Raw genomic sequence first — 13,262 nt, 5'->3', positions numbered from 1 at the left:
GTTTTAAAACATTATCCCAAGAACAGTCCCCATAGGCTTCACCAGATGGCAAGAGTCAATGGCACACAAAAGGTTAAGAACTCCTGCTTTAGGGAGCTCAGATGCCAAGGCCACTCTTCTGGGGCAGCCAGCCAGCCAGGGTGGCCATGGGTAGGCAGACAGAGGCTGGCCGGTGGAAAGAATGAAGCAACTGAATGAAGGCCTGAAGCAGAGAGGCTAATGGAGAATGGCAAGAGACAACCAGAGCAAGCATTCCCACCCTTTGGAGGTCAGGCCGTGTATCTTGCAACTGGATTTCTGGAAGGCTCTCCCATGTGCCCATACATATAAATTCCTCATTGACTGCAGCAAATTTGATGAATTTCTGTTCCTTGTAACCTAACCATGTTTAAACAAGGAAAATGTCCTCTCGTGACCCCTGAATACATACCAGGCTCTTGGGCAATATAAGACACACCGCACGACCCATTTTTATGGTCATCGAATGTAATCTCGGCCTTACTGGGGCCCTCAACAGCGATAGAGAGGCCTCCAGCACCTGCTTCCCGGGTCCAAATGCTGAACTCAGCTGAGAGCAAAGAGACACCTGGTTAGCGAGTAAGCCCTGCAGAACACCTACCCCTCTTCCATTCTTGCTCAAACTTGCAGTGCTAGGTTTAGTTTGTTGCAAGCCGCTTCCTCTTTCTCTAACCCCAAGCAGAACCCAAGCAAGGTCAATCGATGAAGTTTCCTAAGCATCACTAGCGATAACTAAATTCGTAAGACATCTGGAGTCCTCTGAATACATCTTAACCAGCTGGGTGCAGTGGCTCACGCCTGTAATCCCAGCACTCTGGGAGGCCAAGGCGGGAGGATCACATGAGCCCGGGAGTTCAAGATCAGCCTAAGCAAGATAGTGGGACCCCCATTTCTAACAAACAAGAAAGAAAAAAAGAGTATCAAATAAAAAAATTTTAAAAATGAATACACCTTAACCAAGCCAGAAAAAGATGAGAATGTTCCATTTTTTTACCCACACAGCTTCCCACCAGCAGCAACCATAGAAAAGAATGCTGAGTCAGTTTTGTAGCTTTCTAGTGTGTTTCACAGAACATCAGCCCTGCGAGATGCTCTGGAAACAGTATTACTCTGCTCCCCAGTGAGAAACTCAGATGCACACTAAGAAGTTACAGGCTCCAAGGAGGCTCCCAGTGAGAAGCCTGTTTGGCTTTATGTAGGTAAGCAAAGCTTAGTCACAAAGTGTGCCAGACTTAGTCACAGATGCCTTGTTTTAAAGAATGCCCCTTAACACCACCTATCAGAAGTCTTCTCTTTAGAACAGGGCAAAAAAGTATGTGGGTGCTCACACTGTCTGGGCTCAACTCATATTCTTCCCAAGTGAAAGAGCTGCCGGGAATGCTCACCTGGGACTCCCGCTTCTCCTCTCTCCAGGCCAGGGCCTCCTGCCCGCACCTTGTGGGCGCCTCCTTCACCAAGTGGCCCCACAGTGAACTGGAAGGGGCTGCCAGTGACATGCTGCCCACGGTACTTGACGCTGACCGTGTGAACGCCCATCTCCTGGGGCACAAAGCGGACGCAGTGCGAGTTCTTCCCCATGGGCACAATCTCTGCTTCCGTCACACGGCCAGAGGGGCTGGTGACGTGGGCCGACATATCACTGCTTTTGATTTCTGAAAGAGGGAGGGAGGTTGGGAGAGAGAAGAGGGTTAGGGTAAGGGCCTGAGGCAAGGCAGGACATGCAGGGCAAGCAGCTGAGAACAAGGTGTGTGCAGCCCGGTGGATGAGGGGTGCCCAGGCTTCCTTCCCTTCAGGCTGGGTGCCTTGCCCTCCTGTGGCCAGCATGGAGCAGGCAGGACCCTTCCGGCCACCCATGCTAGGGGCACTGAGACTTCTTGCCAAAGGTGACATGGTCATCCATCATGCATACACAGGCTCCTTTCCACAGTAGATAAATAAGAGCCGTCATACCTTACTGTCAAGAAGCTTTGCCATTTCTTTTAGGCAACAAGACAAAGTTAGAGAAAAAGGTGAACATATGTCAGTCCCAATGGCAAAGGGGAAACCATGCGTGAGCAAAGCTTTGAGCAAACCAAAGACCAGGGGCCACACTTTCAGAAAAGCAGTGCCTTGGGTCACCAGCACTAGGACACAAGACCACATCACTCTATGTGAGCTGCTCACGTCATGCCAACGACTGTGCCTGCACTGCCATTGTGAGGCCAGGTGGCCACATGCGGGGCACGGAGCACTGCCATCACCTAGAGCCAGTATGAAACTGCACCCTCCAGCCCCACAGGATCTGGGCAGAGCAGCTCATGACTCTGACCCCTGAGGACAGAAAAGGGAAGGGAGGTTGAAAAGAGGGTCACCCATGTTATGAACTGAATGTCCTTGCCCCTCCAATATTCAAATATTGAAACCCTACCCCACCAATGTGATGGGATTAAGAGGCAGGGCCTTGGGTAGGCAGTTAGGATTAGATGAGGTCATGAAAGTGGAGCCCCTGTGATGGGATCAGTGGCCTTGTAAGAGTCCAGACAGGTTGCTCCCTCTGCTCTCCACCATGTGAGGATACAGGGAACGCTGTCGGTCTGCAGCCTGGAAGAGGACCCTCACCACAATCTGGCCATGCTGGCCACTGATCTTGGACTTCCAGCCTCCACTGCTGTGAGGGATACAGTTCTGTTGGTTGCCACCTAGTTCAAGTTATTTTGCCCAAACTGACTAAGATGCCCCTCAAAACCTGGGTCTGGAGGATTCTGAAGTTAGTGAGCCATCCTCCATTCTAAGAGGAAGGGATCTCCGCAAGGATCATTTGGGTAATGAGGGGAAAATCAAGCCTCACCCAGAGTCATCTGGTACTAAGTAACTGAAAGAATAACAAAATGGCCAAGAGCTGGAAGAGACTTAAGAGAAAGGGAAAACGTCCATACTGCACAGATACTTGCTAGTTCCTCAAGAAACAAATAAGCAAAGAGAACACAACAGATATTTTGCAAAATGAGAAATGTAAAAGCAAATGAAAACACAGTACACATCACTAGCCATCAAAGCTGTGAAACTGAACACTGGATGCCATATTTTTCCATGAAGTTGGCCAAAGTGAGAAGGAAAGACAGCACCAGGGCTGGTGGGGGAATATGGAGAAATGTGGAGGGCGGTCTGCCAAGGCGTGGCAGCGTCTGAAAAGCACCAGCCCAGCCCACTCCTGGGCATCCGGCCCACAGCTTGAGCACGGGGTGGTGGATGTCAGAGTGGCCCTGATGATGGGGGCTGAGGCAGAGATGAGTGTATGTGAAATGACGGTTGATGCATCTAGACATGAAAAGGAATCTCTTTTTTAATATCACCAACAGTTCCATTGAATGAAATGGCATTTTTTCAGGGTCATGAAAGAGATAAGGTAGATGTCTAATTTTTTTTTTCTGAAAGGGAGTCTTGCTCTGTCACCCGGGCTGGAGTGCAATGGCACAATCTTGGCTCACTGCAACCTCCGCCTCCCGAGTTCAAGTGATTCTTCCACCTCAGTCTCCTGAGTAGATAGGATTACAGGCACCTGCCATCATGCCCAGCTAGTTTTTGTAGAAATGGGGTTTCACCATGTTGGCCAGGCTGGTCTTGAACTCCTGACCTCAGGTGATCTGCCCACCTCGGCCTCCCAACGTGCTGAGATTACAGGCGTGAGCCACTGCGCCCGGCCCAGTATAGCTCTTGTTAAGTGATCGTGTCTCAACTTTACAGTAATGAGGCTTTTACCACATTCTGATGTGACCTGACATTGATGTGACTACACAAGAAGAACCCGTTATCTAAAGCCAAAAAGGCAGAGTCAACAGCTAAGTGACATGTTAGGAAGGATGGGGACACAGTGTAGAAAGACGGCCCCCTCTCCAGAGCTCACAACACAAGTTCCATCTGAAGATGATTTAGATTTCCCTTCTCTATAGAGTTTGGGCAAGTCCACAGGACATGTCAACTTCTGGGCAGAGGAGCCTCAAAACTGTCATTCCCAGTGGCTTCTCTCTAGAAGGATTTTTTTTTTTTAATAGAAAGACCTTGGGCCACATTTCAGCCAGACCATGTGGCCTGTTGACTGGCTAATTGGGGCCCATGAGGAACAATTCGCTGCCAAAGGGCTAGATGGGGCCCAGCTAGATCTGCAGCCCAGCCTTCGTTCTAATTTCAGGAATGAAAGAGAAACACTAGAAGGACGCCGCTGGGCTGCCACCTCTTAAATACTTCCAGACACTGGCATCGGTAGGGCCTGTTCTTTCACTGACATGATTCTATTTGACAGATAGTAAATTTAAAAATCGAAAAGCATATCTATGTTTCCCCCATGTGACACAATAAAGCTATTTTTATTTGGAAGAGGAAAAAGGTAGCGAGGTAAACAGATTTATTTTTCTTGGACGAGCCTCTGTGAAAATAAACATAGAAGAAAATAATGAAATGAAGATGTCAGCACAGCCGACTTGGATACTATGTTCTGGGCCATGCCTGAACTTGGTTCCCAAAGGCACCCGCTGCCCTGAGGGCTGGAGCCAAGGCTTCCCTGCCCCACTAGTCCCCAACACCCACCTGGGATTTTCAGGTTCAGGTCGCAAATGCTCCCGACAGTGGCCACAGACGGGGCCCGACTGGTGCGGGTGATGCTCTCTTTGACTCTTCCCTCCCCGCTGATCTTCACAGTAAATGGGCTCCCTGCAAGACCCAAGAAGGCTCCTGTGAGCAGCCCAGAGGCCAAGGCATGGCATTTACAGAAAACCCAGGCATCCCACCTGGAGAGGAATGGAACGCACATACCAGGCACGTGCTCGTCAGCGAATTTGGTGGAGACGATATAAACTCCAGGCACGGTGGGGAAGTAGGAGACTTTGCAGGTGCCGTCTTCCAGATCCTCTGTCTGGATGTCCACCTTGCTGGGGCCTTCCACCGCCAGGGATATGCCACCATAACCTGCAACACAGCAGCCCCAGGCTGTTCTGACAGCCTCCTCAGGAAGGGGGAGCCAGATGAATGGAAAAAGGACATCTGATCCTTAAGGTTCCATCTATTTCTACATAGCAGAAAGAAAGTAAATGGTGGCCTTGTTTGTAGAGCCCAGAGGGGGATGAGTAGGTTAAGGGCCCTGAGAAGTTCTGCAGTGAAATAACCTGCTGAACCTGGTTTTGACCAGAGAACCCTTTCCTCAAGGGTATTGACTAATATCCCATAGAGAATGTGTCCTGTGCAAACAGCTGGGAAGGACATTCTGCCCTCATGTCTCCAAGAACCGCACATACCACCTCGGGGGTTTATCCCCAGCCAGACCTGAGATTCTGAATTTTTAAACAGCCCCTGGTTGCCTCAACCAGGTCAGCAGACTGAAAGGTTTAACAGGGAGTATCTTCCAACCAAGACCAGAAATTCTCCAGCTCTCTCCCCTGCGCTAGAATTTGTCTAGAATTCACCAGTCTGGCCATCCCTCAAGAAAGCAGTTGACTGGAGACATTGGGGTGTGAAGAGCTTGGGAGAGATGCAATCTAACTCAAACAATCTCCAAGAGAGAATGGAAAGAGATGCCTCATTTCCACAAAAGCTCTGCTCAGATGACCGTGGTCTTGGCCAGCCGACCCAAGGTCCTTTGCCTGGACCTGGGAAGCTGAGAACAAGGGTGGCAGATCAGATGAGGAAACAGGGGTCTTCGAGGTGCCGTGGCTCTGGGTTCAGATCCTAGTGCAGAGAGGACTCTAAACCTTGCAAGCCTCAGTTTCATCATCTAAAAAACAAAGACAATCTCATTTCACCCATGGTCATGAGGCGTAAATGACAATGCAGGGAGAAGGACCTACAGCTTGAAGGATGCTCAGAAAGGAAAAGGAGTTGGTAGGATGAAAAGATGAAGCCGACTCAGCAAAAGAAGTCAGTTCCCACAAGTTCTGGGCCTCTCCCCTGGGACCACAGACCTGCATCCCTTGTGTCCACGATGAAGTCAGACATCTCGAAAGTCCGGCCTTCTGACAGGCCACGGCCATAGACTTTGGCTCGGCGGGCATCACCAATCTCGGACTGGACCACCATTATGGACACGGGGCTGTTGGCCACGTGGTTGCCATTTTTCTTGATGCTGACCAGGTGTTCACCCACTTCCCGGGGGATGAAGGAGATGCCTGGAGCAGAGCACGGATTGGAGTTGTAATGGATGGCAGAGAGGAAGCAGGAGAGACACACTCTCAAAAATAGAAATATGACCCTTTTCCTGACATCCAACAACCCAGAGTGTCTCAAAGTGTTGATATTACCACACGGAAACACGCTTGGACGTTTATCATGCGTGTGACCCAGCAGGTTTACCATATCACACTCCACTGTGCTACCAATTTCCCAAGAAAGGACTGCAGGAGTCCCTGTCTCCCACCCCAAGATGTCCTGATTCCAGCCAGGAAGGGTAGCCTAGCTCACCAATGTGGTTGTTGGGCAGCCTCTTCAGGAGACAGGGTTCGTCTCGGCCAGACGGGGCCTTAATGCTGGCCGTTAGGCTGCTGAGGTCAGTCTCACTGATGTCAAGCAGGAAGTCAGCGGCCGAGCCCAACTTTACCTGGGAGCACCGCCTGCTGTCATCTGGGAAACAAACCCCCCAAAAGGACTCCTGTTACATGTGGTCACCCAGGCTTCCCAGAGCTGCCAAGCCATATGCCGTTTACAGATGAACAGGCAAGAACTAATTACACAAAGTTGAGTGAAAAAAATGGGCCCTGGCCATGGAGTAGACCCAACCAATGAAGAGTGACGGGATTCATGCCTGCTTGCACAAGGACACAGTGCTGGCAGGACCCGGAGACCTGCGTCCTCACGGACCACCTTTTAAAGAAATCTTTGGGCCAGGTGCATAATCCCAACACTTTGAGAGGCTGAGGCAGACGGATCACTTGAGGTCAGAAGTTTAAGACCAGCCTGGCCAACATGGTGAAACTTCATCTCTATTAAAAATACAAAAATGAGCTGGGTGTGGTGGAGGGCAACTGTAATCCCAGCTATTCAGGAGGCTAAAGCAGGAGAATCACTTGAACCCAGGAGGTGGAGGTTGCAGTGAGCTGAGATCACGCCACTAAACTCCAGCCTGACAGAACAAGATTTTATCTCAAAAATAAAATAAAATATGGGAATCTTTGGTAGTTGAAGGCACCTCGTACCTGCCTGGCATGGCTGTGGGCATTTCTCAGGTAAACAATAACCACATTTCACACAGTACTACTGGCTGCTTCACAGACAGGTCTAAACACTGTGGGGACAGGGACCCTGCCTTGTGCATCATCCTTGTAACCCACTGAAAGCATAACCTGAACACAGCAAGGTGAGGAGCATGGGCTTTAGAATTTGATAACCTGGATCTCTTCACCCATATGCAAACTTGGCTACACCACTGCTCTACAAAGCCTCAGTTTTACCATCTGTAAAAGGGATAGCAGAAAATTTATCTAGTAGTGATGCAGAAAGGCATCTCTGAGCTCATGCACTATTGCAGTAAGTATGATTTGAATACCCCATCTGAGAGCTTTCTCTTTGCACACTATAGTCACACTGGCATGGTAACAGTGTGCTCCAAATACTAGCTCTTGCTTTTTCCTGGATTATCAGCAAGGAAAGAATTTAGCCAGCCCAAAATTGGACTTACATCCCCTGCTCCTCCTTAATGAGTCTCCGTGAAACCTAAACTGAAAGAGATGTCTGACCTGCTGCCTGTGGTCTGATAAGGAGGGTAGCAGTCAGGGGAAGCCATATTTCTCATTAGGAAGCCCCCACAATCTAGACAATCCTACCTGTGATCTTGGCTGTGAAGGGGCTGCCGGGGATGTGCTTGTCATTGTATTTGACCAGAATGCTGTAGTCACCTGGCAGAGTGGGCAGGTAGGTTACCGTGCATGTCCCATCTTTATTGTCAATGCAGCTGATTTCTGCTTTTGAGGGGCCCTCAATAGCCAAGTCCAGACCACCTACAAGTGGGAACAGGGATGAAGGGGTATTAGGGAGAGTTTCCTTAAGAGTATCCTTGTAACAACTCATCCAGGGCAGCCCTGATTCTGGGGACAATGGACTGATGCACTCCATGTGAGCTGTGGGCAAAGGGGCATTGTCAGAATAAAGCAGTCCACGTAGTAAAAACATCCACGGAGAAGAAACCCCAAATGTCTGAGTTCTTCACTGCAAGAAACCCTGGTGCTCTCTCTACTCTCAGGATGCATGGGATGAGAAAGGGAAGGAGCCCGGCCCGTCAATTACACATAGGAGATGGTAGGCGCTGGGGGGCAGAGGTGGATCGTCCCTGCCCATCAGGCACTGGCTGCCATCATGGAAATCCCATTAGAAACACAGATTTGGGAGTCTCCATGAATACCACGGGGATGGGCACAGAGCTTTATCAAAAGGAGCCACACAGTAAGTCATGTGGTCTTGTGGATACATGTGCAAAAAGAACAAAAACATCACCAACCAAAACATACTTAAATTCCAGAGAAGTCACATAAAGTATTTCATAGCATGAATCTGATTTCAATTAGAACACAAAGGACTTCAAAAATGTCTGGCCTGGGTAGAAAACAAAGCAGCTCTACCGAAGAAACAGATTTATATGAGAAAAAAGACAAGACAAATACTACCATTCAATTGTCTCATTTTTAAAAGCCGCCCTGGAACCCTGTACACCTCACCCTCCGAATGGAAGGCTGGAGGCTTATAAACACGTAAACCACACAGTACCTTCTCCTGCATCCTCTGTGACGATGGTGAAGGTGGCAGTTTTGTTGGCCACTCCGTACACGAGGCCTGGACCATATGCAGAAACGCTTCCACTGTTGGGGTAGTTCACATAGAACTGGAGTGGGCTCTCTGGGTTACAAAAGACACAAACAAAACTGGTGCTCATTAAGGGGTGAATGAAGACCTCAGACAACCAGCATCTTAACACTGACCTGTCCACAGGTTTGGCGCCTCCTAAGCAGAGGCAGAGACAGAAAGAGATGCAGGTGTACCCACACCCCCACGCTAGGATGCCAGAGAGGGTCTACACAGTGTTATTCTTTCAATCACAACATAAGAACAACAATCCTGGAGGCTGCTCCAAACGAGGGAGGGGGCTAAGGTAAGGTAATCCAGCTCAACCTGACAAATAAGGAAGAAACTTCTGCACTGAGTGGTGAAAGGACCCATGGCCAGAGGGAAGGTAAGTGGAAAGGGCTTTTGGAAGGTCATTTGCCCATGCCACTGAAAATGCAAGGAGTCAACCCCACAGTGGTCTTCCCCACCTACCCCAGCTCCTAGCCACATGTCAGCACTTTCATTTCTGCAGTGTTCAGGTACACATCAGGACCAGTTAAATAAGTGCAGATCCACTCATGGGCCAGTGAGGAAGACCCGTGTTTACCAGCTTGAGAAATTACCCATAATATGATGCATTAAAAACAAAAAAAGTGGCTGGGCACGATGGCTTACCTGAGGTCAGGAGTTTGAGACCAGCCTAGCCAACACGGCAAAACCCCATCTCTATTAAAAATACAAAGATTAACTGGGCATGGTGGCACATGCCTGTAATCCCAGCAACAAGGCGCTGAGGCAGGAGGATTGCTTGAACCTGGGAGGCGGAGGCTGCAGTGAACTGAGATCGCACCACTGCACTTTAGCCTGGCCAACAGAGTGAGACTCCATCTCAAAAAGAAAAGAGCAAGTTGCTATCAACTATGACTACTGTTATGCTATTCCTCTAAAAACAAAATAGAACAAAATTGTATGCATGTTTGCAGATACGGAGAGAAACATCTGAAAAGATGCACAACTCACACCAGCAGCGGAAGTGTATGGCAGATGTGAGAAAGACATTTTTTCCTCTCTCTCCATCTGCTGGTTTAGAAAATTTAAATAGAAGCAGGCAATACATTTTTGCCTTAAATAAATATTATGCACACACAACTAAAGAAAATGCCAATCTCAGAGAAATATTTGCAACTCCTATCACAAAGGTCTTATCTCTCCAATGTTTAAATTGCTCTTAGAAACTATAAGACAAAGACCAGTAACCAAATAGAAAAACAGGCTGTGGATACAGACGTTCAGTTCACAGAGAAAGCAATACAGACAGACATATGGAAAGTTGTGCAGTCTCATTCACAAGAGAAATGCAAATAAAGCAATGCTGAGACTCTGTTTTTTCCCAACCATCAGACTGGCAAAGATCCAACAATTCGATAGCATATTCTACTGGCAAATTTGTGGAAAAGAAGGTGCTCTCCCCCATGGCTGGTGGATATATGAATTACAATAGCCCCTCTGAAGGGCAATTTGGCGAGAACTGTCACAATCATAGATGCCTGCACTGGGGCCCCAGCAGTGCCTCCTCTGGTAACTAACACTCACAGATACACCTTCGTGAGGATGAGGTGACTAGGAGAAAAATCGATTTGTTGCTGCAGGACTGGGGACAGCAAGGGCAGGAAGAATCGAAACGCCCTCCAATAGGGAAATGGACAAATATGTAATGGTTTGCCCACATGAGGGAAGGCTGGGAAGATACTCTCTTACATATCTGCATTTCCATTTGCATGGAGAGTCTTAAAAATACTCTGAAATTGCCAGGCGTAGTGGCTGATGCCTGTAATCCCAGCACTTTGGGAGGCCGAGGTGGGGGGGATCACAAGGTTAGGAGTTTGAGACCAGCCTGATCAACGTGGTGAAACCCCATCTCTACTAAAATTACAAAAATTAGCCAGGTGTGGTGGCACGTGCCTATAATCCCAGCTACTCGGGAGGCTGAGGCAGGAGAATTGCTTCAACTCAGTAGGTGGAGGTTGCAGTGAGCTGAGATCATGCCACTTGCACTCCACCCTGGGCGACAGGGTGAGACTCTGCCTCAAAAAAAACAAACCAAAAAAACCCCGCTGAAATTGGCAAGGCATGGCGGCTCCTGCCTGTTATCCCAACACTTTAGGAGATCAAAGCAGGAGGTCTGCTTGAGGACAGGAGTGCAAGACCAACCTGGGCAACATAGTGAGACCCTATCTCTACAAAAATGAAATAAAATCTTAAAACTCTGAAGTTGAACATTAAAAAAATATATGACAGTCTGATTCAAGGAGAGGGCAGATGGAGGATATGGGTGGGAAGGAAACCTTTCTCCCTATCATTTTTATTTTTGAACCAGGAGAATGTGTTACATACTCAAAATACTAAATTAAAAAACAAATTTTTAAACAACTACAAAAAGAAAGAGTGAAACAGTAACACTGTGCCGGTTGGTGGCCCATGAAACCTGAGCTGGCTTCCCTTGTCCTCTTCCTCCGCCTCTGACCCCGCCCCAAGCTTCCAGGCCACACAGGGCTCTGCAGGCCAGGCTGGAAAGTCCCTTACCATGCCTGACATTTTTCTCCCAGCTTGACCTCTGGCCACACTCCGCATAGTGACAAAGATAAACAACCAGAGACCCAAAGGCTGGCACTGTGACCCAAGACGCTGAGCCACATCATCCCTTTTAGAAATCAGCGGGAACTGCTGGGGTCCCAGGCTGTTTGGTTTCACAGGGGTGCCGACGCTGCATTCCCCAGCCTGCTGCTGAGAGCCACTACCCGCACAGTGGCTGAGGAGCGTCTATCTGCAGGCTGCTCAGATGCGTTGAATGGTGGAGCCCTGCTGGGCCTGCTGAGCTCAACTTACCAGGGATGTGGCTGCCCATGTATTTGATGTGCATCTCGTGCAGCCCGACCTCAGTGGGGGCGTATCTGACAGTGACTGTGCCGTCCTTGTTGTCCACAATCTCAGGTGTGGCCGTCTTCCCAGAAGGCATGTGGACCTCCCCTATGGAGCACAGGGAGACAAGGCAATGACCCCACCAGCGACCTTCCCCAGAGAAGCTGAGCTCAGGGCACAGATGTATTCAAAATAAAGGTCTCCAGACCCAAGAATATTCATTGCTGCCTCATTCAAGTCCCACAATGGGAGAGACCATTTGCTCTTTTTTTTTTTCAGTTCCATTTGGCTTCACAAAATATAGCAGGCAACTCCTGAGTAAAGAGTTTTCTACAACTGGCAAAATCAAGTTCAGAAAGGACTTGAAAGACCATGATACCAGCAGACTCAGTAGAACATCAACCAAAGAGAAGCAAGAATTGAAAAGAGGCTGAGGGGAGAAAGGAACTCCTGTATGACAGACTCAGTGTCAAAGTCACATCTGGAAAAGTCAAATAAGAGAAGGCAGGAAGAAAGAGCAAACAGGAACCCGACAATCATAAGGTGTCTAAACACAGCAGTTCTTCACCTAGAGAGAATCATGCGCCTGCTCAAGAAAGTAATTGAAGCTGTCAGTGAGCCACTTCTTCAGAGAAACACACACGTGGCATATTCCGTAGTTTCAGGAGCTTATGGTCCGACACCCGAGACCAAGAACCCATGACCCTGGGTTAAGGAGCCCCGGGTCTGGGGGACAGTGGACACACCTCCCTGGCACCATTCTGGGGAGCTCATGAGAGCAAGTGAGAATGAGACGGGCTTCATGGCAAGTGCTTACCAGTGATTTCTCCTTTCCTGACGGCAAACGGAATGACCAGGTCAAAAGGCTTAAATCCCAGGCCGTTCATATCACTCACTGGGACATAGGCCTCTTCGGTTACCTAAAAACAGAAGGCAGTGGTCACTGGGTAAAGCAGACAACAGCAGGAGCTGGTGAAGCTACATGGGGCAGAGCTGCTGGGAATTCTGCAAACCAGTGAGGCCAGGATTTGGGAATGTGGCTGCCCGTTGTGGTATGGGCTTTGTCTAAGTGACTCCAGCCCAGGGTAGAGCCTGAGGGACTGGAGAAGTCATGCTGACCAATTGTTAGTAATCACTTGGGAGTCTGTTTGTAAAATTCCCAGCTGCGCCCACGGGAAAATGGAAAAGTGAGAGACAGCAATGTCTATGAGTCCCAATAGGCTCCATCTGGAAAGGTTTAGTTGCTTGTGGCCTGGAAAAGAAGGTGCATTTTAAGTGGCAGAGAGTAGCAGTGGGTGGCTTTCCCCTTAAACAGAAACTGAATGTGCAAGTGGCGGCTTTGAGAGGCAGCAGGCGGGCCGCAGACAGCTGTCCGTCTTTCTCTTTAAACACGGAGAGACAAACTGCACCCAGCGTGATCACAGACACGACGGCTGACGATTCATGGAGCACGGATGGTGACGCGAAGGTGATCTTATGACAGAAAAAGCAGGGATCATTGTGATGGGCAGATCAGTGAGGGGCACACCAATGACCAGGACACCCAC

The 13,262-nt window shown here is 49.0% G+C and overlaps 1 protein-coding gene across 4 annotated transcripts in view; it reads right to left on the bottom strand.

Annotated features, from left to right (window-relative positions):
- The window catches only part of FLNB (filamin B), a 166,966-nt gene that overhangs the window by 19,042 nt on the left and 134,662 nt on the right, over positions 1–13,262 (bottom strand). For all 4 annotated transcript variants that reach the window (XM_032290262.1, XM_032290263.1, XM_032290260.1 and 1 more), the window contains 10 exons: positions 12,533–12,635; positions 11,683–11,823; positions 8,740–8,868; positions 7,803–7,976; positions 6,445–6,603; positions 5,949–6,152; positions 4,807–4,959; positions 4,582–4,704; positions 1,404–1,670; positions 431–568 (listed from right to left, as the gene is read on the bottom strand). In XM_032290262.1, coding sequence (XP_032146153.1) covers positions 431–568; positions 1,404–1,670; positions 4,582–4,704; positions 4,807–4,959; positions 5,949–6,152; positions 6,445–6,603; positions 7,803–7,976; positions 8,740–8,868; positions 11,683–11,823; positions 12,533–12,635 — 1,591 coding nt within the window. The remainder of the gene's footprint in view (positions 1–430; positions 569–1,403; positions 1,671–4,581; positions 4,705–4,806; positions 4,960–5,948; positions 6,153–6,444; positions 6,604–7,802; positions 7,977–8,739; positions 8,869–11,682; positions 11,824–12,532; positions 12,636–13,262) is intronic.

This window comes from Sapajus apella, unplaced genomic scaffold (genome assembly GCF_009761245.1).
Source record: "Sapajus apella isolate SASKATOON/1434 unplaced genomic scaffold, GSC_monkey_1.0 scaffold23, whole genome shotgun sequence".
Taxonomy (NCBI): domain Eukaryota; kingdom Metazoa; phylum Chordata; class Mammalia; order Primates; family Cebidae; genus Sapajus; species Sapajus apella.
The sequence above is the reverse complement of the archived record's forward strand: the minus strand, read 5'-3'. Positions and strand labels throughout refer to the sequence as shown.